General features: G+C 37.6%; 1 protein-coding gene across 4 annotated transcripts in view; it reads right to left on the bottom strand.

Annotated features, from left to right (window-relative positions):
• The window catches only part of MAP4K3 (mitogen-activated protein kinase kinase kinase kinase 3), an 84,408-nt gene that overhangs the window by 36,088 nt on the left and 20,571 nt on the right, over positions 1–27,749 (bottom strand). For 3 of the 4 annotated variants that reach the window (XM_026846308.1, XM_026846309.1, XM_026846311.1), the window contains exons 5-15: positions 26,978–27,033; positions 23,207–23,254; positions 21,100–21,142; positions 20,405–20,477; positions 18,241–18,372; positions 17,879–17,941; positions 17,714–17,795; positions 17,502–17,612; positions 12,568–12,643; positions 11,512–11,570; positions 8,863–8,925 (exon numbers count right to left, since the gene is read on the bottom strand). In XM_026846308.1, the coding sequence (XP_026702109.1) occupies positions 8,863–8,925; positions 11,512–11,570; positions 12,568–12,643; positions 17,502–17,612; positions 17,714–17,795; positions 17,879–17,941; positions 18,241–18,372; positions 20,405–20,477; positions 21,100–21,142; positions 23,207–23,254; positions 26,978–27,033 (806 nt within the window). The remainder of the gene's footprint in view (positions 1–8,862; positions 8,926–11,511; positions 11,571–12,567; positions 12,644–17,501; positions 17,613–17,713; positions 17,796–17,878; positions 17,942–18,240; positions 18,373–20,404; positions 20,478–21,099; positions 21,143–23,206; positions 23,255–26,977; positions 27,034–27,749) is intronic. The other variant, XM_026846310.1, reaches the window with a different exon arrangement.

Genomic DNA, 27,749 nt, shown 5'->3' with positions numbered 1-27,749 from the left:
TGTCAGGTCGGGGCGGGGGGGGGGGAAACTTTGACTTTACTTTCTCTTTGGCTTTTTGGTGGCGGGACCCCACGCGTCGGCTTTGTTCCGTGACCATTTTGCAGTATTTCTCTGTATATCGTTTGTCTTGTTCACTGTTATTGCTGTTTATTGTTGTTATCATTGCCACTGTTGTTGTTCAGATTGTTTATCACATTGTTGTATTAAATTTCTTTTTATTTTAACCCGGGGTTTGTGCCTCACTGCCAGCCTGACCGGCTGAGGGTGGGGGAGGGGCAACAGCAACGTGCTCTCCAGTCCCGGCAGGGCTTAAACCAGCACACCCTATCAAAAGCATGCCATCCTTCAGAAAGATGCCCAGATATCCAAGCTATGAGAGCAACAAGCTTGGATTAGACAAGTCATGTGGCTGATCTCCCAAAAGGGCATTTTCAAAAATCAGAGGAACAGTCTCACTAGATTTGCTAGTGCTCCAAGCTGATGAAGCAGATGCCACTGCAGCTTTCAGTTCCAGACTGAAGGGGGCAATCACTTTAATACAAAGCTACGTATATTGTTTTATGTTCAGTGAGGAAGTCCAAGTGGTCTACTTCACCCTCAATTCTGCTCTGTAAAGCCAAGTAGTAGTTTCCACATGGGTGTCTCTACCACAGCTATCAGCAGCACCTGATTGCTTCACTGACTTTCCATATTTTTCCTAGAAAAGTGAGATATTGTGGAAAAAACAGTCTATAAATGATATTATAATTACTTGATGTAACAGAATGCACAGATCAGAGGGCTGAGTAAAAATTGCAAAGGCAATCCTGATGTTGGAATTTCCTGAACCATGGGAAGACTGACTTCTCAATCTTTGTACCAACTTCATGTCTTTTTTCCAGAATGAAACGAAACCCCAAAACCCACCAAACCACATCCACTTCTATGGATCTGACTCACAAGGGCCACCCAATGCTGCCCCTAGACATCTGTCAGCAGACCTAGAAAGTTAGGTGACAGGAAAGAAGTCGCTCACAAGTGGCTGTGCTGGTGGGGAGGAGGGCTCACTCCTCTCCAGAAACATGTCCTAGGCTCTGCAAGGTAGTAGGTGGAAAGAGTCAGGCCTCAGTCATGGATATCTTTGATCCCTCCTGCTGTCCTTATCTTCCTTCTTCACAGTTTCATCCTCCTCCTAGGCCCCAAATCTTGACAACTCCTGCTCCTTGTTCCAAACAAGCTCAGCAAGTCTCCTTCCCTCAAGAAAGGCCATCCTAGGCCCTCCACAATTTCAGTCTCTTTATCACTCCCAACATCTGTCTCCTTATTCAGGCAATTCCTTTCTGCTGGTCCTTACCACCAGTTGATGTGTTCCAATCCACCACACACAAAAGCAGATCTAATTTTCTTTGCTGTGAGTACTTACATTACTTCTACGCAATCTCAAAAACTTGCACATGTAAGCACAGGTATTTTGATGATTCAGGCTCTAGAGCAGAAGGTAACAGGAATGGAAACATGTAACCAGACACAAACAAGGAGGTTAAACAGGTTGGGCAAGTCTATGTAAGAGGAAGACAGAACAAAGACTGGGAGGCTGTTGAAAAAAAATAACCCTAGGTCAGTATCATGAAATCTGAGATTCTCACTTCGAAGTGACAAGCATTTTGTCTACATGTTGCAAAACCACATTAATCAAAAGTGGGAAACAAAGATCTTATGCTGGGCAGAGCCAAAACATCTGTCCATTTTAATTTACACACTGTGCAATGTATATATATTGTACAGCAATGACAGGAAAATTAATAAAATAAGCAAATCCCCATAAAACATAAGGAGCTGCCATCTGCTACCAGACTTTTTAACCCTTACTAGAATTTTCTTTATGAAAAATGACATCTGCCAGAATTACTTATGTTTAAATGCTTTAAAAGGACAAAAGCTTTGTTTTGATTCAGTTTACTATTGTGCCGCCTATTAGCATTTTTTGACTAGGATTCCAATTTGATATTTTTCTTTTTGCCTTAACTGGCTGGCTAGTGTTCTAAGCCCTTTAAATAGTGCTGCTTTTCACTTCAAATGTGAAGTTATCTATTGCTAGTTACATTCCCTCTTTTGCATTATTGATAAATAGTGAGCTAGAGAGCTCAAGAAGTGTAACACATTCTTCCTTTACCTTCTATTCCAAATATATCCAGAAGTTATAATTTTATAAATCTTCTAGCTACGTATTTGATACAAGAACATATCCTGAAAAGCCTCTAGTGAGCTGTTCTACTTTATAAGAACAACCAGTATAACTAGGTTTTTTTAAAGGCAAACATAAAGGTATTTTTCAACAAAACAGAAATCTTATCAGTTATGGATTCTCCCTGGGAAGAACAGATTAGCATTAATTACTAAATGATGCAACAACTGGCTTAATAAAAGTTGTTACCTCTCCTACTTCCCAAAAGTAACCCAACAACTTCATGAATCTACATTAGTATTTTCATTTAACATACATACAATGCTGATTAATTAAAATTATTTTTATATCAGAGAACATTCACACAGAATAGATCTGACTAGACAGAGATTTTCCAAGAGAATTTCCATTATCTACAGGCCAGTAGGAATGAGAAAAGGTCAATAATCTTGGTATTAAATCAAAGATGCAACCCTAGATTATTCTGCATTCAGCCTCAGGTTACTCATTCCTGAACCAACATAACTGTACAAGACAGAGTGCTATTTGCTGGCAATGACCACGTAGGAAAAAATAGAATATAAGGAATAATTACCAGTTCTTCTCAACAACCTGGGCAATATTAAATGAAGAAGTCACATAGAAAGGCAAATCACACCATCAGATAAATCACGTATGCAAAGTAATCAATGACTAAAAAGAATATAAAGATTTCCTCAAAGCAAAGACAAATTTGGTGGTAAAGCTATGCTATGAAACAAATTCCCCAGGAATGATCAAATCTACAATACCTTCTGCAATTTAAATTTCAAAAACTGCTATTTATTTTCTGCAGAATTTCATGATGAATTGATAGTTACTGTAACTCTGACAGTCTTACATTCCTAATTTGTTCTGTAGGGCTGAGCTGTACTGGAAATATATTTTTAGGTGTTCAGTCCTTCAAAAACCAAAACTGAATGTGTACACTGAACCAGCAGTACACCGTTACTTCCTACATTTGCTGTTCCTGAAATCTAGTGTGAAACAAGACCAATTTAAGTGATAAAATTAAGACTTTAAATCCACACAGTGATAGGGAATACACTCTGAATTTGAAAGAATACAAACCACTTTTGGACTACTAATATATCAAACAAGGGGACACATACATATGTCTTAGTAAAATGTTTAAGCAATTTCTATCACATTGCTTCATAAAATGGGATATCATTTTTAAAAGAGCCCAATAATACCTAATGCATATGCTATACTGCTAATGCATTTATTTCATTATAAAGGGCATTAATTTCTTTGGCTAGCTTAACACATCAGAAATAGCAAGTTATATGCATATTTTTTAAACATGCTAAATAGAAGTATTCCCTGGTGAATGAGGTTTTACTGTGCATTACTGGTATACTATCACTGTTCTCCTCTTTCTTTGTATTTCAGTTCTCTATGAATCTTGCCTATGAATGTCCACTTGGCACAAATAGCACTATTTCATCCCATATAATAAAACATTACTACCCTAACTAGCTACAGTAAGGCCTCAATGCAACAGCCAATTAATTGTACACAGCATTTTTAAACTGCCTCCTAGCAATAATACTGAACATCTCATTTTTTCAGTTACATCTGCCAAGACACAAAATACTCAAAACATACAGGGAAGAAAGAGAAAAAAAAAACCCCATATCCCAAGCCTTTAGGCACTTTCTCCTGATTTCCAGTTACTTTCTGCTGATCAGAAGGACCACACATCATTTCATTATCTAAAGCTGAACAAAGTATGAAGACTCTCTCTAAAATTCAGTGTTGATAGCTAACGTAACTCTAAAAACACATTGCAATTAAGTAGCATAGGAGTCTTCATGGCTTTTAAGAAACGAAAAGCACATGTATGCATGCGTAGTGGAGAAAATTTACTTAAAAGAAAAAGGCTCTAGGCAAAGTTTTCTATTATCGATGGCAATCTTTTTAATCTCCTAATATTTTAATTTTTCTGCCACAAATTATTAACACAGAACACCTATGCTGAAACACCACATTCCTAAAATTGTTAGCAAAAACTACAACAAATTATAAAACCCAGAATATATTTATAAATCAAAATGCAACCATGACTAAATTATTTAAATACAACCAAATGTATAATGCATCTGACAAATACAACAGTGCAGACTACACAGTAACTGCAAACCTCTTACTGAATTCTCTGCTAATGATGTCTAAAATGAATGCCAAGTTTGTCACAATTGAAATCAAATGTAGGTTAGCACCTGTCATATCAAAGTTCTGTTCAACTCCTCCGTCACCTTCTAAAATGGTAGAATTTAACACTTTTCACTCTGTTAAATAGTCCAGGCTAAATTCAATAATATCCAATGCAGAAACATTTATTTTTTTCCTCAATACAAAGGAAAAACCAACCCACTAGCTATACTGTTACAGATCAGCTAGTATGATGCAGACTAGGACCAGATGGAATTGCATCCACTGTGCAGAGGTAGCTGGCCAACATCATTATGAGACCACTATCATCTAACCAAAAAAAGTGAGCTGCTAGTCAGAGGAATCCCAGCAAGCTGGAGGAGTTGGCAACAAAACTCCATGAGGTTTAACATAGCCAACTGAAAAGTCCTGCAGCTAGGACAGACAACCACATAAGCAAGAGGAGACTGAAGACAAGCTGGCTGGGGGTAGGAAGGGCAACTCTGCAGAAAAAGATTGAGAGATCCCAGCAGAAAAGAAGGGAACTACACATCAGCATCATGCACTTGTGGTACAGGTGGACAACCACAGTGAAGCCCAAGGCAGGTTAGCCTTCTATTTGTGACCTGGAAGGCCACATCTGCATGTGGTGTCCAGTTCTGGGCTTCCCAGGACGAAGACGTTGGCAGATTGAAGGGTAGTCAGCAGAAGGCCACAAAGATTGTTCAAGTGATGAAACGAATGTCACAAACAGAACTTTTGTAGCCTGGAGAAAGTAACTGCTGTCTTCAGCTATCCACAGGGTGGGATATATATATATAGATAAATACAGATATCTCTATAACAGAGAAGACAGAGCTAGACTCTTCTCAGATGCACAGTGAAAGGACAAGAGGCAACATGCACAAATGCCAGCAATGCAAACTTCAGCCATAAGGAACCAACTCCTCCCCATGGGAGCAGTGCAGCCCTGGGACAGGGCCTAGAAGCCAAACTTCAACTGGATAAGACCAAAGTTACCTTTAGACCTAGCTTGGAAGCTGCCCCTGTTTTAAGCAGGAGTAGGATAGAGATCTCCAGAGGTTCCCTTCCCACCACATCTTTTTCTTTTTTCATCTTCCCACCCATCCTTCTTTTTCTGGTGATTCTCTGATGGTATTTATAACTTAACAAGGTAGGCAGCTCAGTCTACCATATATGAATTGGAATTATTTTTCATCTCACTATGAAAGGGAAGAAAGATCCTTTGCCACATTTCATTGCAGATCAGGGCAACTTAAATGAAATATTTTTATTTGCTCAAAAATAACTTTTGTTTTGAATCTGAACAACAGTAAGCTCTGTTTCTCAGAAATGGGGCTTCTGGGACCAGAAACCAAATTCTCATACAGAACCCACCACTCCTAAGTACAACACATCACCTTTGAGAGGTGGATGCAGTTACACATACAGAAACAGCACTGCAGAAGCTGTGTTTAACAGTCATTATTCCTGGCTTCTCTCTACCCCATGCACCTCCCTCCACCACACTGACACAGCCATTTGCAATGCCACACAGCAAACCCAAATGGGGAACTGATTTGGTGGAAAAAAGAACCTGAAAGCAGCTGTATGTTTTTCCTCAAGATGTCATATACTTGAGACTACTGCTGAAAATATGCCTAATTATAGCAAAAAGATTTAGACTGACAGAAATTTGGTCCTACTATGCCAACTCACGCAGATTCCCAAGACTGTAATTGTGGTGGCTGCTGCAGTACAAGATGAACAGTCATACATTTATAGCTAGACATTGAATTTTCAGGTGCTTCTCCCAGAACCAATAGCACAAAACTTAAAAATTGTTCTAGAACAAAAGTGGACATATTTTTAGAGAAGATTGCTTTGATTTAAACCATATTTGAGTCTGTATTCAGAAAACTGCATTTAAGGTGCACAGAAAGACAGCAAAAAATACAGAAGAAGCATTTGTTTGATATCTGCACATTTAGACTTTACATAAGGTAGACAAGACTTGTTGTTTGTTTTTTGTTTTTTTTTTTTTGTTTTTTTTTTTATTTTATTTTATTTTTTAAAGAGTCCAGCATATCTCTGCTGCTCCTGAGGCAAAGGAGATTGTCAGAAAACAGCTGCCAAAACAAAGTGCAATGACCAGAATAAAAACATGAGGAACTCAAAATGACAGAAAGGAGCATATACAAGACCTCAAACAATGGAAGATACTCACGTAAGTTCCCAAGAAATTTGTTGGCTAGTTGCAGAGAAAGTAAAAAAGATATATCCTGAAAAAAACAAAGAGCCTTGTACCTAGAGCAAAATATTCTCTTATTTAATTAGATATGAATCAAAGAGGTATACTTGTAAAAGAGCACAGAGAAGTACTATCTTGTCTGTTTGACATTTGCATGACGGGATACTACAGTTTGGATACTATTTTCTTTGCAAACATGACCTGTCCCTTCTCCATTTTTCTTGCAGATCCATGTAGCTGTTTCAGGACCAGAGGTGGAAAAGGAAAAAGAGAGGAATTATTTTTAAGGGCAAGCACATTGTAGGTGTCAAATTTTTAAATGGTAACATGCATGATGACTGCATAAGCTGCCATATGATCTAGTCAGCTGTGCAAAACGCTAGGTGATAAGTAAAAATACTCTCACTCCCTGAATTTGCTTTTAGCCTCAACTGTATATCTTTTATGACTCATGCTGTCCAAAATATGCTTCGGGTTTGGTTTTTTTTTTTTTGGTAGGATCTTATAAGATGCATAGATAGCTCTGCAAAAGAGTTGCTGCTCGTAAGGTATTTTATAAAATCAGTAGAATACCATGGGAAAGAGCCCAACAGTAGTAGGTGATATGCTATGCTTGTGAAAAGGTATAATCTTTTCCTCTTGACGACATTTGAAAAATCCATGTATCACATCTCACTGAACATATCTGAAGCCAATACTGTGAGAGCATGAGGGGGGACTGGGGGAAGGAGAAAGACAGAGAAAGAAAGTCTCATTAGTATATCCTGGTCCACAACAGAAGTGGGAACCAACTAATAAATATTTCTTCTAATTTCCAGAAGGATTAGGTTTTACTGGAAAAATCTCACAAATGGGTGAAGCATTACCACCAAATCAGAATTCTCCTCTGGTTTCACACACAATGAGCATGGGAGGTTGTGAAGAAAGCAGTGAACCACAGAAAGTACTACTGATTAACTTTAAAAACCCTCTCACAATTGTGAAGAGTACTTTATAAGCTTTATCACAGTAATTGTTTTTGAGGAGTGTACTGAACAGCACAGCTCAAAAAAAGGATGGGAAAGGACAGTCCAGTTAGGAAACACATTCTCATTCATCTCAGATGCACAGATACTAGGCTAGAAAGATAATGCGACAACACTGAAAGTAACCTGAACAGGACAGATTTTAAAAAGTGATAAAATGAAAAGAGGGAACCAAAAGCAAAGCAAAGACCACACTTTCAAAAACAGAGCAATTGCACAGGATGGAAGTGGTCCCACTGCATACAGAGAAACCTAAGCTACTGATCTCAAAACAATTTGTGAAATATTTTTATAATCAATACAGGAAGTTCCATTCAAGAACGGGATACACAATCTAAGCTGTCAGTAAATATGGTACTGGCAGATTTAAGTCACACCAAGCCATCTGATGCCAAAACAAAGTCAAAACAAACAAAAATCACATTAAAAAATCCAAAGATATTCCCAAACACCCCAGTTTTCCATTTTCCCCCCAGTGCACTTATATTAAACATCTCACAAATCAAAGAAAGTTAGCAGAATAATGCTCTTCATCTAGTACAGAATGTTTTTAACAGTATATGAATATCTCCAAGATTTAAAAGCATTACTTTTCTAACTACATACTGTGTAAAGAGCAGAGAAATAAGAAAACTCACTTTCTAGAGTAATTTCTACACTGCAATGCTAACAAACATTTTTTAGCAGTGCAGTAACATATGGAAAATGTATCTGAGTATAAATGATACCAAATGCCACTGAAAACACTTATGACTCCACTTGCTGTTATTTGTATTAAAAGTATATTAATTCTGTAATATAATTATACTCTGAAGAATTTAGAAACTTACATTTATATAATTTTATAGACTTTCATGGGACTATTTAAAGGAACTATCAGACAAAAATACGAAGAGAATCAATCTTTTTTTTTTTATCACCCTCCAAAAATTTAACAAGTTATGCAGCAAGGCAGTTAAATGAAGAAATCAGAATGAGTGAATAATACAGAGCCCCTTCTAGAAAAGTCATTCAACTAAACACAAATACAGGTTAAATACTTTCAATACTGTACATACTAAGAATTCCTTCCTACATTACAGAAATATGCATATAGACTAATCCTTACACTGAATGGCCTTTACACAGATGAAAACAGCAGTAAAACAGGACAAAACGTGAGCTTTGAAAAAGGAAAACAAAGACAAAACTAACACTGACAAAGAAAGGCATAAGATGAAAAATACCAGGTTAGATCTTGCAGTGTAGTATGTTTCTTCTGAATCATCCAAAAAATCGCTACTGTCAGGCTGTTCATTAAACAGAGATCAAGAAACTCAAGTTATTTATACTGTCACTGAAAGCCACCTATACAGAAAGAGAAATTTTCTTGCTAATAAAGGTTGTTAGTTGAAACCCAAACTATGTTAAGACAGCTCTGGGGACAGGGGTAAAACACAGCTAAGGGTATGGTCACATTACCAAACACTACCAAATCACACCAAAATAATTAATTATTGTTTATCACCTGAGTTGTGGTAATGAGTGACAAACTGCCTCAGTAAGAGGCACATATGTACCAGTTCAACATCTCAGTGCACCACAGACAATAACTCATCATGCTGCAGTGGTCCAGTCCTTTGGCTTGTGCACTCATACCCATAAGTAAATAAGCATAAAGTTTAGGCATGCTTCGGTGAGACAGAAGCAAATGGGTCAGAACTGCTTTAATGAAAAGGGATCCACAATGTTACTGCTGGAGAAAGACAGGCACCTCTTGCTCCCACTTTCACTTAAAAGACTTTTTCTCCCCAGAGCATGTGGACTGTTACAAACTTGTCCCTCCTTCTGCTTTGTCCTAAGACTCTTTGCCAGAGCATCCATTCTTTGAATAGATCCCTTGTTTGCATTTGACATGCCAATTTAAACTGTCTGTTGGTTCCATATCTAATGACAACCTATGTTTTTTTCTTTGGTCTCTAGGCCAAACACCATCATTTTCAAAATCATAGTTCTATCTCATCTGTACACATCAGGTCTGCATGCTTCATTCTGATACAAGCAGTGGAGCAGTTAATTTCCCTCTTCAGAAAGATCCAAACAGTTGTAGAACTTCCTTATAGACAGGGAGATGAGGCAAGTTCTTTGGACAGGTTTTAAATATTCCAACTCTGACAGAAATAGACAATACTAAGATATTTCCTTATCACCAGAACTAATGTGGATCATTCAAGTCCCTTCTTGGAGCAGCAGGAGCTTCTGACACGCAAAGTAAGAAAAGGTTTGATTCCTCCTTTCCTACGCCTGCCAAAGTAGTGCTCTCAAAAGTTTGCTTTAATCTCCTGCAGAAAATCTCTCCCCAGTTTAGCAACTCAGAGTCCTAAAAGTGCAATGAAAACACTTCTCTTCCCCACGAAGTTGTCTGCTCACTGGTTTATATAGTCAATGACTGATAAAACAAGAAAGAAATGGAAAACTTATTTTTAAAACTTCAGCTTCTCCATTAACATCTTTTTGCAATTATGTTTCATTATGCAATATGCAATTAAAGAGCAAAAGCACTATAATCTGAACTATACAATGCTACTAATCGTTTTTCTTTATAATCCTGACAATGCCAACAGAGAAACAAAGGTTAACTTGGAATCAGTTCCAAAATAATTTTGAGGTAATTTATGAGCTTACGGTAGAAACACTGACTTCATGACCATATTTAATAAATACATGTATAACTAGGCTCCTAAATGATGTTGTTATGCAGTTATATCAAGGTCTAAATAATGTATCTGAAATAACTGTCTAAGTCCCACATGTGATTTGGCAAGCTATTCCCCTCCCTCTTGAACAGGCACTAGAAACTGCAGACTACTTGTCCAGCCAGCTGCTGAGGAAGAGCAAGATTATACACAACCTCATACACCCAGAGCCAGCTGACCCACTACCAAAGGACAAGGCAGCAGGAAGGATATTTCAGTACTACAGAACAAGGAACTCTGCATCAGAAATCCCATTCACATATGGTTTGTAGGCTAGAAGAGGAAGTAAATTCCTAGGTCCACAACCTTCCCTAGACTAACTCAGAACAAAGCCAATGTCCCTTCCACCTATGTACTAAGTCAACTTTCTCACTTCAACACCTCCCTTAGAAGAACAAAGAGAATGCAGAAGTCTGCAGTAAGGAAACAAATGAGCGTGCTTTTTATCCAGGAATGTGAAGAAACTGATCAAGTGCACAGATCTGGAAAGCAACAGTCCCCATAGAAGAGGAAACTACTGCAATCATGTACCTGAGACAGCACTGATGCCTTTTCCTTCACTGCTTGAGTTCTCATTCCCCTTGTATGGGTCCATAAGAGGAAACCATTGGCAATATGCCTTTACAGAATACATCAACTGCCAGACTCAGAATGGCTCAGGTGTTATGCAAGGCCACAGAAAGATCGTTTGCATGGTAAAGTAACAACCCCACAAAAATAAAGTTTTTTTAAAATGCATCATACTTCTTTCTCAGGCTCTCCATTTTATTATTTCCATTATCACTGTGAATACAAACACAAGGGAGATAAACATTTGAGTATGCCCAATTCTACAATTAAAAATTACTCTATACAGGAAATCATATACTTAGCAATGAGATATATAGAGGAAATCCACAAGACAAAGGGCTGTTGCTTAGCTCATATATCACACCTGGCTGAGTCCACAAATAAGGGTCTTACTGCATATATGTGGTGGCACCAAAAAATTTAGAACCAGTATGTTAGCACCTGTCAGAAAAATTGCTACCAAGTTTAGTAGTACTAAGGAAGTCTGTTACACATCTTGGATTTCTCCTCCTCCACAGATATCTGCAGGGAATAACCTGCAGAGCATAGCCCATGCTGCTTGTTACTCACAAATTCATGATGTGGCTCTGTCTCTTTCCTCAAGGGTGGATCAAATTTTACTTGACCAACTGAAGAGGAGAAAAGGAAAACAAGAATTTAAGTTGGACTGAATTAGACAAAATTTAGCTCCAAAGGCTAACAAAACAGAAAAATCCAGTTTCACGAGTGTATCATATCCCCACTGATGGAAACTTATGACACATGGAAATATCGAACTTGTGCCTGCTAGAAACTAATGGGTAGAGAAAGTACTCTTTGATCACAAAGGCAGCACAATCACCATTTGCCTCACCTGCTCATTAGAAGGACAAGGAAAGCCATTCAGCAAATAGGGCAGTTGAAGTGCCCTCTTTAGAGGAGCAATACAACTGTAATTTGCAGAAAAAACACATCCACTGTGTGAATTCACTCTTGGATCTGTTCTTCTGGAAGACTCACTAGCACTAAAGAGCCTTGAATGAAGTTTGCAGAGAACTAATTATATCTTCTAGGACAGCTCTTCTGAAGATACTCGTTAACACTCCTCCCTTCAATTTTAGCTTAAAAGACAACTAAATCTCCAAGTATTTCTCTAATTCAAGCAAATGAGTTACTACAATTTGGGGGATGGAGTCTGCTTTGAGTGGCCAGTGTTCAATCCTCCTTTTTTCCTGATTTGTACATGACTGTTTAAATTCAAAAGCAAAAGCTACAAGATACTAAACTAAGGAAGTAGAAACTTCCTCTGCCATTGTGTTACCCAGCAGAATCTGGCATCACTCCAAATAACCTCGCTGAAGTGGCATATGAATTATACCAATCAGCTCTCAGAAGAGCTCAGGTTGCATCCTGTTCAATTAAGATGAAGTAATAGTGAGATTTGCTGAAGTGTTCCCAAAGGGTGTATTCAAATATTTCTAATATTTCTTTGCATAGTCATATATATCCATAAGTGAAACAGGATACCTTTTTATTTTCCTATATATCATTCAAAATGTTTCTATATATGCCAGATACCTAGGATACTAGTTGAAATAAGTATCAATGATTAATAATATTTCATGTTGTCACATTACACATGCTTACAGTTTATTTCAGAGCGTGTTTTTTCTTCTCTCACATTTCTGCTTGTCGAATGAATTCTATGAGGCACTACAAGAGGCTAGAAGAGAAAAATAAACTACTTCAATACCAAAATATACTGACTTGAAACCCAGGATCATGTACCTAGCTTTTAGCGGGTTTCTTTAGCGTAATATCAAAAAAGAAAGAAATCAAGCAGAAGCGAAAAATAAAGATTGCACGTATGTTTCTGTACATTAAAGTTAGAATTATTTGGAGATATTTTATCTATAGAGTGTCTTTAACTTCAGGATAAGGGTTTTTAAAACACTGGATATGAGCAAATAAAGCCAATGCTGGCCAACATTTGTCTTTGCTCAAACAACACTTAGTTTTTGCACCTTTCTGTTTAAGGGTATTGGTAGTTTCCAAAATAAGCAGCAAGACTAAATCTGACTTAATGGCACCATCTCTTTCATTTAGATACCTCAGTCATATTCCCAGCTGCTAAACCTAAACTGATTTCTAAAATGTCATCAGTTAACTTCTTTCAGTAGATGAGAAGTTAGCATGAGGTTTTCAGAGCTGAACAGAGAAGAGTATTCCTGGTCTCTTGTTCTGTGTGGCAAGAGTAAGGCCGCCATCTCTACCAAGTTCATCTTCATATTTACGTTCCACTTCTGTTTTTTCCCCCCTGGATTTTCATTTATTTCTCTACCAGATGAAGTGTCATGAACTTTAATACTCTTTTCTTCGCCCCTGTTGGGTTTTCTCTCTTCTTTCCACAACCACTACCACAAGTTCTCTTAGAAACTTTAACTTAACGAGAGTACAAGACCAGATGACTGCTGTATACAATCAGGCTCCCAAATTAGGAACATGAATACTAACAATGCATTCTCAGTACATTCTCTGCAATGAAATCTTACTCATTAGAAAAAAAAGTTCATTTTCCATGATGTTAGACCAAGTAATCTCTGAAAAGTTAATGTTTGCTATGTTTCTGTGTTAAATATGTGGCAGCAACAAAATTTTTAATTAAAGCAATCTAACAATAGCATCAGAAATTGACCGCGCTGGTATGTTAGCTTTGCTTTTATATATACTAATTGTAATCTTCACTTGGCAACTTTTGACTACGAAGCAGTGACAGAGAGAATTTTAACTGCTGTAACTGTCAAAGAGTCACAAATAACTCAGCAACTGTTTATCCTTGAAATATTATCTGAAAGTATTATTTCTCTTCTCCCCTTTTTGTCACACGCTACTTTCCTTGCTTTATAACAGGATCCAACACATATGTACATTGTGTTTCACCTCCCATTTATGTTCACTTTGGTCTTTTTTGAAACTGAAGAGACTTACAGATTATGGGTATGTATTTTCTCCCACATATCTCACAGGCAGTTTGTAGTTTCTTGTAACTTATGCTAATTCTCCCCTCAATTCTGATTTGTCTATTGTGCATTCTTTTGAGCTTTAAAAACTGTTTGCTATAGCTCAGGATGTGTTTCAAGGTTTGATCTGGTTTTCTACTCCAGTATTTCAAACACTAAGTGCTAAAAGATTGCTTACTTATAATCTTTTGTTGAGGCATTGCCCCCTTGCACATGACGCATGTGCATCTGTAATGCCAAGAAGCAGAAGCCTGACTGTAGCCGGGGGGGAGTTTTTTTGCTTTTGCAGTGATACTGTGCGAGTTCCTTGTAGGGCACAACAGGCAGAACCTGCCCTTATACTTCCTTCTCCATGACCAGAGAACTACTGGAAGTAGTCAAATCCTAATCTCTGAGTCACAATGACCTACTCTGACAATAAACTGATACAAACAGCTGACACCTGAGCTGTGCAAGAAGACAAAGCAATGTAGGTTAACTTCTTGACACAAATACCATTTAGGCACAATTTTAATCATAGTACAGATCTCAAGAGCAATCTTATCTTCAAAACTTAGTGTGCTAAGGATAAAGCCTGAGTACTTCCCTCTCTGAAACCTTTTCAGCTATCATGACATCCATCATGAGATTCACTGTCACCAATGTGGTGAACAGGCAGTTGCCAACATGTCCAAAGGTGTATACTTAAGGGAGTGAAAAGAGTCCCAAATGGAAATCCTGTCTTTGACTGCATGGGAAACCAAATGAGGCCCTCCATGAGTTGGGGTAGAGAAAAATACCCAAAATGTCAGTTGCAGATCCTGATGCCAAATGAATAACAACTGTATCAAGGGGAGACCTTTCTGATTATACTCAAATAATCTGACTGGGTGTTTTTATTTTTGTTTTTACACACTAAACTTTTCACCTTAAAGATGCAGTACAACACTTCTCAAAGAGGCAGAAAATTCACATCTTGTTCTCTACCTTACCCACACAACTCTGCAGACTATCCAAGCAGTAACAGATAAGCATGCCCATAAAAGCAGTGTAGGCCAGGTGAAGAGCTGTCATTACAGTGGGCAGTAGACTTGCCTTCAAAGACCACCAATAGCCAGAAAAGCTCTCTAGCATCCACAAAAACTAAATCCACCAGAAAACCCAAAACACAAACACACACATCCCCCAACAACAACCAAAACGCCAAACAAACTGGGGAACAGGTCTGAAGCTCAAGATTCTCACCAGTGTTCTCTGTACCATGTTATGTTGTACGATGTTATGTTGTTTCTTTTAATTTTTGTTGGATGCATTCATGCAACTGCCACAAGTATAGGAGTGGTCAATCCCCAAATTAAGATTAACATCACCAGCTAACTTTGTGACCAGGTGGGTATTAGAGCAATTCAACTGTCTATAAAAGGAGCATGTACACTTTTTATTCCCTTTGGTTTATTACAGGAAAGATCACAATGCCAACAACAGTTTTGACTGTGGCAGGATTCTTCAGAAAAAATACAGACCTTGCTCGAGATGCATTGGATAATTCATTATCACCTGCTTTATGCACAGAGGTGGGTTGTAGACTTGCTTATTACAAAATAAAATGTTTTCCCAAGTGTTACTATCAATTTAATTTTGCAGGTGGATTAAATGCCTCAACAGAAAATTACCTGGCAACATGGTTAGGGGAGAAATGAGAAGAGACAGATACCTAAGTTGTCTATCCAATGAAAATGATCCAGCACCGCAAGTAATGGTGTTTGACGCTTGAGAGCTCAAGGCCGTATGATGAATAGTCATGGAGAAACATCACTATGCCTAGCACAGAAGCCCATGAATGCAGCAGGAAACCTTCAGCAACTAAGATAAACAAATGAACTAACATCTGAAAAAATGCATATTAAAAGACATGCAAGCAGGCTGCTTGTCCTCCATACTGTCAGCCAGTCTAGCTCCTTCATAAATGATGAAAATACGCATTTTCTCTTGATCACTGCTGTGAGGTGGTTTCTCTTCATTTTCTTCCCAGACAAGGCATAGCTTTTTCCCCTGGTACCACACTTCATTATGGGGTAACTGATAAGTAATACACTAGACAACAATAGAGCCTTCATAATGCTAAACCAGAAGGGGTATAAAAGAGCAATCACTATTTTGAAAGCTACATGTAACTGTCAATAAAATGTGTACTGAAGTGACTCCATATAGGAAGAGAAGAGATATTCTCCACCTTAGGGGCCTGAAATGAAGGTCAAAATTCTTATTGAAAGATGTATTGGTGACACCAGGGAATTTAGTATAATTTCCAGGAAAGCAGAAAAGACTTGCAGGGCAAGTTACTCTGATCTGAGCAGCTCACGTGCAGGAAGCACACTGAAACCAGCTACCTTTCTTCTTATGACCGCTCATAAAAGCTTCAGTTTTCTAGTTTCTACAGAAATATTGCTTTAACAGGCTTCAGAGCTCTCTATCATCACTGAAGAGAGACCTAAAGGATGCCCGATCCTTAGTGCTTGTGGTGAGAAGACCTAAGTTCCTCAGTGCTGTCTCCATCAAGGAATCAGCCTCCTTTCTCTTAACACTGATGTGAAAGTCAAGCACATTAAGGATTTTCTTACATGTTTCACTTCCCTAAATATTTTACAGAAAAATTTACTAATTTATACTTTTATTAATTTTTATTGTAATAATTTAGGTTATTTGCAATTGCTTTTAAAGGTACCAACTAGTTGCTTCTTTTAAGCTTATTTTCCTTTGAAGGCATTTTTAGGCTGGTTTATTCATAGAAAAAGTAAAGCACAAGTATGCAATTAATGAATCAAAGGCATTTGTTTTGAAAGGATTAAATTTTTTTCACCAAAAATAGATCATGAGTTTGAGGACTGTAAACATCTGGAACGACTTCATTAACATACAGTTAGGTATGAGGCCAGGATGCAGCAACAGAGTATCTGTTCTCTCATTTATGGAACACTTCAGGCCTGTGCTGTTTATCATCTTACATAAGGATTCTACTTTTTCCCAGTTGTTAAAGCAGAAAATCGGACACTTTTCCTTCAATAAAACCATAAATGTAATCAAGTTTCAGAGTATTCTAAGATAGCAAATATAATCTGCAAGAAACACATAGCAAACCATTTAATAAAAAAACCCTACAGAATTATTCTCTTCTCATGAGAAAGTAGATTAGGAATAAAAGAACAAGTTCTACAGAGGTATGTTTTTTATGAATGTTTTCTTTGCAGATGAATGGAAACATAATTCCACAAAGGAACAGAAAGCAGAGTACATGACAGAACTCCAGACTTGAGTAGCTGTCCACATTTACTGTTGCAAAATTGCTGAAGGACAGCATTTCAAAGTGCTTACATTTCTTTCTCTTTGAGCTTCTCTCCCCCAAATATAATGAATCTCAGTAAGTGTCTGTACGTGTGACAGAGCAGTACAACCAAAAGTAAAAACAACCCTTGGGACTATTCCCAGATAACAAAACATTATGTGGCTCAATAAATCAGAATCATTTAATTTTGTTGGCAAAATGAAACTTAATCTGATTCTGCTATTAAAACATATTGCTACCTCAGGATCATCATCATCGAAATCATGGTACGTGGAATGATCAGGATTATTCATTTTATCCAAAAGTTCAATAGCAAGACTTCGATTTAATGGCTGGGTAACAAAAGGATGCTGAAAGACAGAAGGAAAAACACATGTTAAAATTCCAACCACTTATATTAAGCATGTTTTAATTTTGTAACTTAAAGAAAATCCCATACATAAATTTATACCTGTAGTAACTTTTCAGCTGTAGGTCTTTTTTTAGGATTTTTAGTAAGTGCCATTTTCACAAAATGATGGAAACTATTGGACCTGTAAAATGAAGTAGTAAACATTAGAATCAATTGCCTGGTGAAATACACGATCATTATCTACTGAAACAGAAAAGTACTTACCATTTCATTTTGTCCTTTAATTTAGGAGGCTGGAAGTTGCTTTTCGTCATTAAAAAAAGTGCTCTAAAAAAAACAACAGCATTTCTGTGGTTTAACATTGCAATCAATACATACATGAGAAGAATCACTAAACACATTATTTAGTTGTTAGAAGTCCATCAGCTTAAGAGATGCTATCAGGACAACATTACACACCTATGCACCAAAACAAGTTGTTAACAATTTCTACCATACAACCTAATACCCTTGCAGTACCTCCAGACACCACAAGTGCACACAGCCACTATTCCATATGGATTATTTAGGAAGATGTATACATATTCCTAAAGTGTATACACACCAAGCTTTAACCCCTTACTAACCTCATTGGATGTAGGTCAAACATTGGAGGTTGAAGTTCAGCAAGCTCTATAGCAGTTATTCCAACTGCCCACAGATCACAGAGTTGGTTATAGCCACCTTTTCTTTCTACCGCAGCAACTTCAGGTGCCATCCTAAAGTGTAAAATACATTTTTAGATAAACTTCTCACCCCAAATCAAACATTCTTCTGTATGCAGCAGTTTACTACTCTTTTCCCTAAAAGTCTCAAGCTATAAGGTCATGTATATACGTGTATATATATATATATATATATATATATATATATATATATATATATATATATATATATATATATATATATATATACAGACATGTGTGTGTAAAAAGTTAGATAATGTAAACACGAATTTTTCTTCAATCATGTTCTAGTAACTAACAGGCAGTTTCCAAAACATCTATTTAGCAGTAAGTGGATGAAACCAATCTGTCTCAGATTTTTTTGGAGGCACACAACAAACTACTACTCAACAACCAAAGAGCCTAAGGTATAACTATTCAACTACAGTAACACCCAAATAATATCCAAATTTTCACACTGCTCCAGAAAGCCATCAAGTGACTCTGAAGAATTCTAACATTAAAAAGTAATAAAATGTCAGCATTCTTGTATCCTGAAAACCTAAGTCCTGAAGACTTGCTATCACCTCTGCACAGAGCACTCCTTGTTTGTAAAGTCTGCCTTGCTGTATGTCAGAAGACCTCATTTAAGTTAAAGTAGTTTCACATCCTCAGGTGGCAAAAAAATTAAACATAACTGACACATAAATAGGGAATACCTAAAGAAAATGATTCATTAGGCATTGTCACATGCTTTAAATGGCCAAAGTAAATTATGGACTTGATTGTCCTACACAGTTGTATCAGACAGCAAACGTTAATATTTTTTTTGCTTTGAACTGTATTAGTCCAGATGACCTAAAAAGTAGCAGTGGAACTGGAGATTTAACTCAATATAGTTAAGACGTTCATCTGTTTTATGACACTTAATGAGTGCTCCTGTAACACAGCAGGCAGCATCTCAAATGATACATTATTTAAAACACAGACATCCATTCCATTATCTGTAGAACTGAAAACATGATGAGGGGTTTGGTGATACAACTTATGTCAAGTCTGTATGAACTATATTTACATATATTTCTTCAGGAGTTCACAAAACACCTCACTCTAAATCAAAAGGGAAGGAGTTAGCAGGGTAGAGGGGGAACATGGGTTAACTTCAGATAGTCATGGAGGAGGAGCATGAGCATAAACAGCAGGGTTACTACAACTAGACTCTGCACAGCAGTTCTGCCCCTCACTTCTCTCCCATCGAAGCACCATAGCCTTACCTGCCCAGACACCTCTTAACGATCACTAAAACCTTCACACTGCCTGTTTCCAACTAAATTTTCTTCTCCATGATCTCAACGATTCTGCTTAATTGCTTCTCCTCTCAAATCTTTGAGAAGCTTTGCAATGAAAAACTGACGCATTTAACCTATGTAATGCTTCTTACTGTTTAAGGTTGTGACATGTCATTCGAGAAGCCTGGCACAATTTCAAAGTTACACAGTGATACAGGCCAGGACTAAAATCACCCAGACATCTTATGAAAGAGACACACAAACCAAAATTATGACTGATGGGTGTTCATGTTATTCTTAAAGGGAAGTGCATCCATGCCTTAAGCGACTTACACAGCTGAAGAATGCTCAAACTGCTATGTTTGACCATTTCAAGAATGAATACTTGAATGTAGGGTTTTTTTCACTATACATTTTTATCTTGTACCTACAATGCTGTCAGACAACAAAGTATCCTTCTCAGAAATATGTAACAGAAGTGCTATTTTACAGTGAAGAATGTGTGTCATTTACTTCAAGGAGAAAAGGGAAGAACCACTTCCAGTACAAAGAGGAGAAAATAAAATGCTGAACTTCAGAAAATGGACTTTCAATTTTTCAGAGTAATTAGGGAATTTTCTCTGACACTCAGCTAATACAGTTTTAATGTAAGTAATACAGATTTGACCACTAGAAAGTCTGCCACAGCCTTTAGTGATTAGTCTACCCAGAAGGTGACATAGCATGATTCTATCACGTTTTTTCAACAGTATTATATATGTTACTATTAAATTAACGGCCAGGTAAAACACAGTTACCAATATGGGGTGCCAATGAATGATTTCCTTTTGGCAATTGTAGCTGTTATCTGTGCAGATACTCCAAAATCAGCTATTAAAAAAAGCAAAAACAAAACAGTTAATAACTGATTTTATGTTGTTAATGAACACGTTTGGTTTCTCTACTGTAAGAGTTTCTTACATATATTGGAAATATTTAAAAAATAAATAACAAAAGCAAATAATGGAAACTTGGTATATCTCAGATACCATCTGTCAGCTCCTCTTAGTCATGTGCCAAATATGCAGGCTGCACACAAACAAGCCCCTCATCAACACAAGAAAGCTAGCACAGGAGTCCTAACAGTTACATGTAGTGTTTTAATACAATAAAATATGTAATTTAGTATTATCCAAGATATTGTTTCAGATAACTTTTCAAAGTACATCTCACACTTAAGCACTCTAGCTTATTTTATTAATAATTTATGATAACCTGTGATTTGATTTTTACCTCCCCCTTACAATATCAGTCTTTTACCTCAGTGCTCTAAAACTACTCCAATTATTCCTCAGATGCTAATTGGATGGTGCAGTTAGATATTAACCAGCAAGAGAAGAATTGTGTTATTCACTAATTCCTTAGATGAACCATTACATCATTAAACAGAATACAGAAGACTGCTTCTTAGAGCACATTAAAATGTTAATAGCACTAAATTGTATTAACTCACCTAATTTTACATGTCCATTATCCGTTAAAAGAATGTTTGCTCCCTTAAAAAAAACAGTAAGCATACTTGAATTAAAATATGCAGATTCCTCCCATATCATTAAAAAAAATTATGTGATATCTTAAGGCAAACTAAGGGCCAAGACAAACCACGGATTGTGCATTCAAGAAATCTGCAGCCTTACCAAGGTAATATTTGTGAAATTAGCCAGTTCCCATTCTGTTATATAAAGAAACTTGGATATACAGGGTTTCTCATTAATTTTTAGTTTAGTACTCTTTAGTCTATGGTACTACAGAGCTTCCACTGTACACAAAACTCCTCTCAAAAAGCAGAATATGATGATTTGCCTATGCTGATGAACTCCTACATTTTTCTATTTACACTGACTGAAAGGAAATAGGAACTCTAAAGGTCAATTTGGAAGTAATTTGAGCTTCTTTACATATGTTGGAGCTGGTTTTGCCTTGTTTGAGATCCATGATAATTACAGCCTTAGGACCTGCCTTGATATTCAAGTGTTTAGCAAAACTATTTCCATCCTGTTAGTTCTAGATTTGAAGAGTCTGCTATTGTGTGGCTGTATGTACCACTCACTTCAATAATCAAAACTACCCCAAAGCAGTAGTATCATAGCAGTACCATAAAATTACAACATAAAAGGAGTGAAAACAAATCCGATATGAAGACTGAAACCAGCTCTAAACGTCAGCACCACTCAAACTAGACAGAAAGATCAGTCTTCAAAAGAGCCTATGTTTTTACAGATTATGGCTTTTCACAGAGAAGGAAGTCAGGCCTGCAGTAAAATGCAGCTTACTTTGGCAAATGTTGCACAAGTATAGTTGATGAGCTTTACAAATGTAGCTTGGTAAACAGTGTGACAGTCCAGTTAACATGTTCTTGACCTTGTTCACCTTTCAAGACTAACAGGACAGATACTCTAAATATATAATTTAGCTACTGGGGGAAAAAACATAATTCAAGTCAGGAGATCTTCAGATGAAGACAGTATTTTTCCACACTCACAAGAACAGCTTTTTTTTTTTTTTTTTTAATTCTCAATGTAAGCACTGTAAGCATTTTTTATCAGCGGTTTTGTTTAGAAACAAGTATCTGTGCACTGTATCCTTACAAGCATCATTTTGCATTCTATCAAGTATAATGAAAAGCATTTAAATTTTGTGTCTAAAATAATTTTTCATTAAGAAATTATTTTAATGATAGCTCAAAACCTAAATGTCCTGCAGTCAATGAGAACAAAATGGAATCAGGTTGCATTAAGGCATCTACAGTTGAAGCTACTATGTACACTGCATCCCTAGTTCGAAAAAACCCAAACCAACCAAAACAAACCAACACCCACAACACAAAGAAATGTGATAATTTACTGTCAGATTTTCAGGAGGAAGCCTGCCGAGTTCACGCTGAAGTCTGAGCAAGAAAGAGTTTGGAAAGGTAGTGCAGGGACAGAAAGTCAACAGGAAGTATCAGAAGGAAACTGTAAGATAGTGTAAGAGTCTGAACAAGCCGTCTTTGATACAACTGTGTTGAGATGAAAGTTTAAGTAAGTCAGCATTAAGAGCTTGACTTGAGGTACCCTCTCTAATTTTAGAATCAGAGGGAGGGGACAGAAGTAGTCTCCCAAGAACCACATGGAACAGCAGCCACTGCCCTGCAATCTGCTCACCAAGAAAAGCTGCATGAAGCAAAAGCAACGGCTCTGCTCACTAGCTGATTCAAAGAGAAGGGTACCTTGAGCTTCTTGGAAAGGTGTGGGAAAGACCAAACCTTTCCTTTTGCACAGAGCACACCCTTACAGCCACCTGAACACATGTTGCTCTGGACACTAGTTGATGTCTAATTTTTACAGCACTGGTCTAAACTAGCATGTTTGGCTCCAATGAAAAGAACACACTATTTCCATGCATGCATTTTAAAGTAAGATTATTTTTCTTCCCTTGGGCAGAAAATTTTATTTTATTCTAATAGATAGAAAACCCCTACAGATTTAAAATATCACCAAAATTGATACATAAGAGTAAAGACTCATTAAAGGTCATGTAGCCTTTTAAAATCACCAAAATTCCCTTCAGTTTTTACTTACCTTTATATCTCTGTGCATTTTTCCTTTACTGTGAAGATAATACAGTCCCTGCAAAAAATATTTAGATAATAATTTAGTCCAATACTTTTCATTTAATTACTAGGCACATTTAGGATCCAATTCAATCATCTAAAGGACTGACTGAAGAACGTTCTTATATTTCAGTGTATCCGTACTGCATTTGCAAATTCCATATATGTAGTAGCATAATATCTAAAACACAGGATAGATGGGAAGGATACTAGTCACCACATCTACTCTAAGAAAAGCATTCTCTGACCAAGTTTTCCTCTGGACATGGTAACTGTCACTTTTTCAGATAAAGTTAATTCCTTTTAAATTGCCTAACAGTCTTCTATTCAGCAGTCAGATCACTGGATGTCAAATGCAGTTATCTACTATATCATTACAAACTTCAGCGAAGCCTATAAGCATTCTAGCAGGCAGCACTTCAGATCTGACACAGGAGTTCAACTCCAATTTGTGGACTTCTGAAGAAGAATTAGTCTGTCTTTCTGGGTCTTGATGACAGTACCAAAGCATTTTAGGACTCAATACTTAAGTTCGAAGCTTCAAATGTCAATTCTGGAAGAATTCTATGGAACTGAATTTCTGCATGACAGATCACAGAGCATATTACTTTTGACACTGCAGGCTTATCACTCAAATTCTCTTCCAGGGGTAAAACGACATGTAAACATCTTCCTCACTCTGCAGTAACAAATCTCCATGAAGACTACATTTTCATGTGAGATACCCATGTCAGACAGATTTCCCCCCCCCAGCTCACACAAGACATCACAGAACTGCTTGCAAAAATAAATTAGGATTGTTTTCAGCTATCAGCATGTTCATGGATGGTCCTGAACATATCAACAGGAAAAAATGAGGAAACTATTATTTAGATGACTTGGTACTTGAGATTTTCAAGTGCATTGTACAGATAGACAACACTGTACAGAGAGACAACAGTACCACTGAAGATAAGAGTTTTGGGGTATTTTTTTGGCAGTTCATGAAAACCTGAATGCAATGCACCTGAAGTACTAATTAGTTATGAAATTGAAGTCCTTAAATAAACTAAAAAAGAAAAAAAACACTCACAGATGTTTTAAGCTGTTTCTCTGAGGGAAATAATTAACAACACTCAGTTGGTCCAAAGGTTTTTCAGAGTCCTCACTGCAGGCATGCATCAGGCCCAGAAACTGGGTTCGATTTGCTTTTGGTATGAAGCATTGACCTGACTGTTGCAAAAGCTGACATTAGCTAGAAGAGTCCCTTGTACACTCCTTGCATTTGAATGTCTGGATGCTCCGCCACAGAAAGCCCCACAACTCACTCATTTTTACCACCGCCCTGGAAGAATCTGAGGTCACCATTTTCAAAACTGAATTGCCTGGAAGCAGGTACTTTAAAGGCTATATTTAAAGAGCCTATATTTTCAGAATCAGTCTCACCTGATTCCAGTCAGAACTGATAGCAAGTTTTTTGAAAACAAACCATTTAATGGGCTTCTAAATATGGATATCAAACACTAACTTTAGACATTCAATGAAACTCTGGATTCATGGAAACTGATGGCAAAATGAACCTTGGACAAATTACTTTTATGGATGGACAGATGGCCTATATTCTTAAGACTTTTAATGAGGAAAAGTGATTGCTGCATCATAAGCTACAGCAAGAAACTATGTATGTTATATTTGGTCAGACTGTTATAAGCATGTATTTAGAGGTAACATTGAAATACACAAAAATGGGTCCATGGATAACACTTAGAAAGTACACTGAGTAGGAAGTTTCCTTCTCACAAGCAATTTACACATATTAACCAAGAAATCTTCCCACACAATAAATAATGACTTCATAAATTCCACTGCAGACTATTGAAACACACCTCCATACTCTGAGAAGATTATGGATTTGATGGATGGACTATTCTGTGGATAAGGAATTGGCTGAATGGTTGTATCCACAGAGTAGTGGTAAATGGCTCAATATTTGGATGGAGATCAGCGCCAAGTGATCACCTCCTTAGGGGTCTGTACTAGGACTAGTACTGTCTAATATCTTCATCAGTGACACAGACAGTGGGATCAAGTGCCCCCTCAGCAAATTTGCAGATTACACCAAGCTAAGCGGTGAAGTTGACATGCCTGAGAGATGGGATACATTCAGAGGGACTTGGACAAGCTCAAGAAGTGGACTGATGTGAAGCTCATGAGATTCATTAAGGCCAAGTGCAAGGCCCTGCACCTGGATCAAGGCAACCCCTAGTATAAATACAGGCTGAGTTTAGAGCCGCCCTGCAGAGAAGGACTTGGGGGTACTGGTGGATGAAAAGCTGGACATGAGCTGGCAATATATGCTCACAGTTCAGAAAGCCAACCGGGCTGCATCAAAAGCAGTGTTGCCAGCAGGTCGAGGGAGGTGATTCTGCCCCTGCACTCTGCTCTGGTCAGACCCCACCTGGAGTGCTGTGTCCAGCTCTGGAGCCCTCAGCACAGAAAGACATGGACCTGTTAGAGTGGGTCCAGAGGAGACCACAAAAATTATCAGAGGGATGAAACACCTCTCTTATGAACAAAGGCCAAGAGAACTGCGGTTGTTGGAGAAATGAAGGCTCTATAGAGACCTTATTATAGCCTTTCAATATTTAGAGGGGGCTTATAAGAAAGATGGGGACAGACTTTTTAGTAGGGCCTGTTATGATAGGACAAGAGGTAATGGTTTTAAAGTAGAGGTAGATTTAAAGAGGGTAGATTTAGACTAGATACAATGAAGAAATTCTTTAGAATGAGGGTGATTAAACACTGGAACAGGTTTCCAGAGAGGTGGTAGATTCCCCATCCCTGGAAACATTCAAGGTCAGGCTGGATGGGGCTCTGAGAAACCTGATCTAGTTGAAGATGTCCCTGCTCATTGCAGGGGGATTGGACTAGATGACCTTTAAAGGTCCCTTTCAACCCAAACTATTCTATGATTCTATAAGAACAAAAGGCCTTAAAAGTTAAAAAACTGACTCCCTGATGTCATGTAAGACTTCACTGGAAGGTAAAAAAAGCCATGTCCTCTAAGTCAGAAGTCAGGTGTCCTGGCATAGCACAAAGAGATAGTAAGTAGTATGGAAGGGAGCTGGCTCAGGGACAGAGCTATCTTGAGAGTGTCTGAGAGGCAGCAGCTCTCAATTGATGGCATTCAACAGATCTGCATTCACTAGAAGCTAAAAACTGCTCTCACACATGGAAGCAAGACATCCACCAAAAAAGTTGTTTCTGATTTACTGGTGAACTGAACCTTTAATTTCGGAAAGAAAAATGAAAACTAGCATACCCATGAGGAGAGGCTGGTGACCTTAAGCTGAACATCTCAAATACACAGGGAATTTTTTTTTTTTTGATTGGCATAGATCAACTATTGGATAAGCAAAACTCAGACTATAAATTTTCCTTCAAACTTACCATAACTAATTTGTACCACAGATATGAACTAATAAATACGCTGCTTCCCCCCTTTAAAAAAACAAAAAATAAAATTAACTGCAGAAAAATGATGACAGTTTTCTTCAAATGATTCAGGATAATTTGAGGTTATGCAACTATACAAAATCAGTTCTAGGCTATAATACAGGACTTCCTCAGAAGTCTGAGAAAAATGATAAGCCATCCAAACACTGTATTTCCATGGCATCACATGTACTTGTAGCTTTTATTTATAGCTTTTAATACTTTTACATTAAAAGTCAACCATAAGAACCTGAAAACACACTACCTGTAGTGTTTCTCTGCTAACATAGGCAATCTGCTGTTCTGAAAGTGGTCCAGTCACTGAAATGGAAGGGAAAAAAAATATTAATTCTCAGTATCAGGTAAGATACTGTCCATTCCAAACCCACACTTCCATTACTTCCATTCACACTGATTGGATCTTACACTAGAAGTTTCAAAGTAAATGTGCTTACTTTCCCTCAGATTGAGCATCCCAAAGACACCAAACATTTTTTGAACTCAAAAATGTCTAGTCCCATAGGAAGGGAAACTACTAACTTCCTCCATATACAAATCTCAAAGCAATGAAGAGGAAAAAAAAACAGAAGCAGTGATTTAAGCACAATTCTTTCCCCTGCACAACCTATTATGTCCTTTATGCAGGCCTGGACTTCCAACCCAGTGACTCAGAGCTGCAGCAAACTCCGCTCAGCTCCCTCTGAGTCCTAGGAATTTCCTTCTGCCCTTTGTGACCTGCTCTCTCCTTCCATCCTCTCCACTGCTGTGCAACCTGCTCTCCATTCCGTGCAGCCACGTGATATGCTCTCTGCAGCTGCTCAACCCTTTCCTGCATGAGCTACCAGCACTGTTGCTCCTGGGCCTGCCACACCATGCCACCTTCTCAAATGCTCCCTCTGAGCAATCTCAGCAGCTTACCAAGGAAAGGAGTAGTCTTAATCTCCCTCCAGGGTCCCACCTCACTCAAGTCTCAAAGGAAAACAATTAAATTCTGAACAAATATGTAAACCAAATACTGAACAGCAAGCAAGGAATGG

The sequence above is a fragment of the Athene cunicularia genome (genome assembly GCF_003259725.1).
Source record: "Athene cunicularia isolate RWA chromosome 3 unlocalized genomic scaffold, athCun1 chr3_part1, whole genome shotgun sequence".
Lineage (NCBI taxonomy): Eukaryota > Metazoa > Chordata > Aves > Strigiformes > Strigidae > Athene > Athene cunicularia.
The sequence above is the reverse complement of the archived record's forward strand: the minus strand, read 5'-3'. Positions and strand labels throughout refer to the sequence as shown.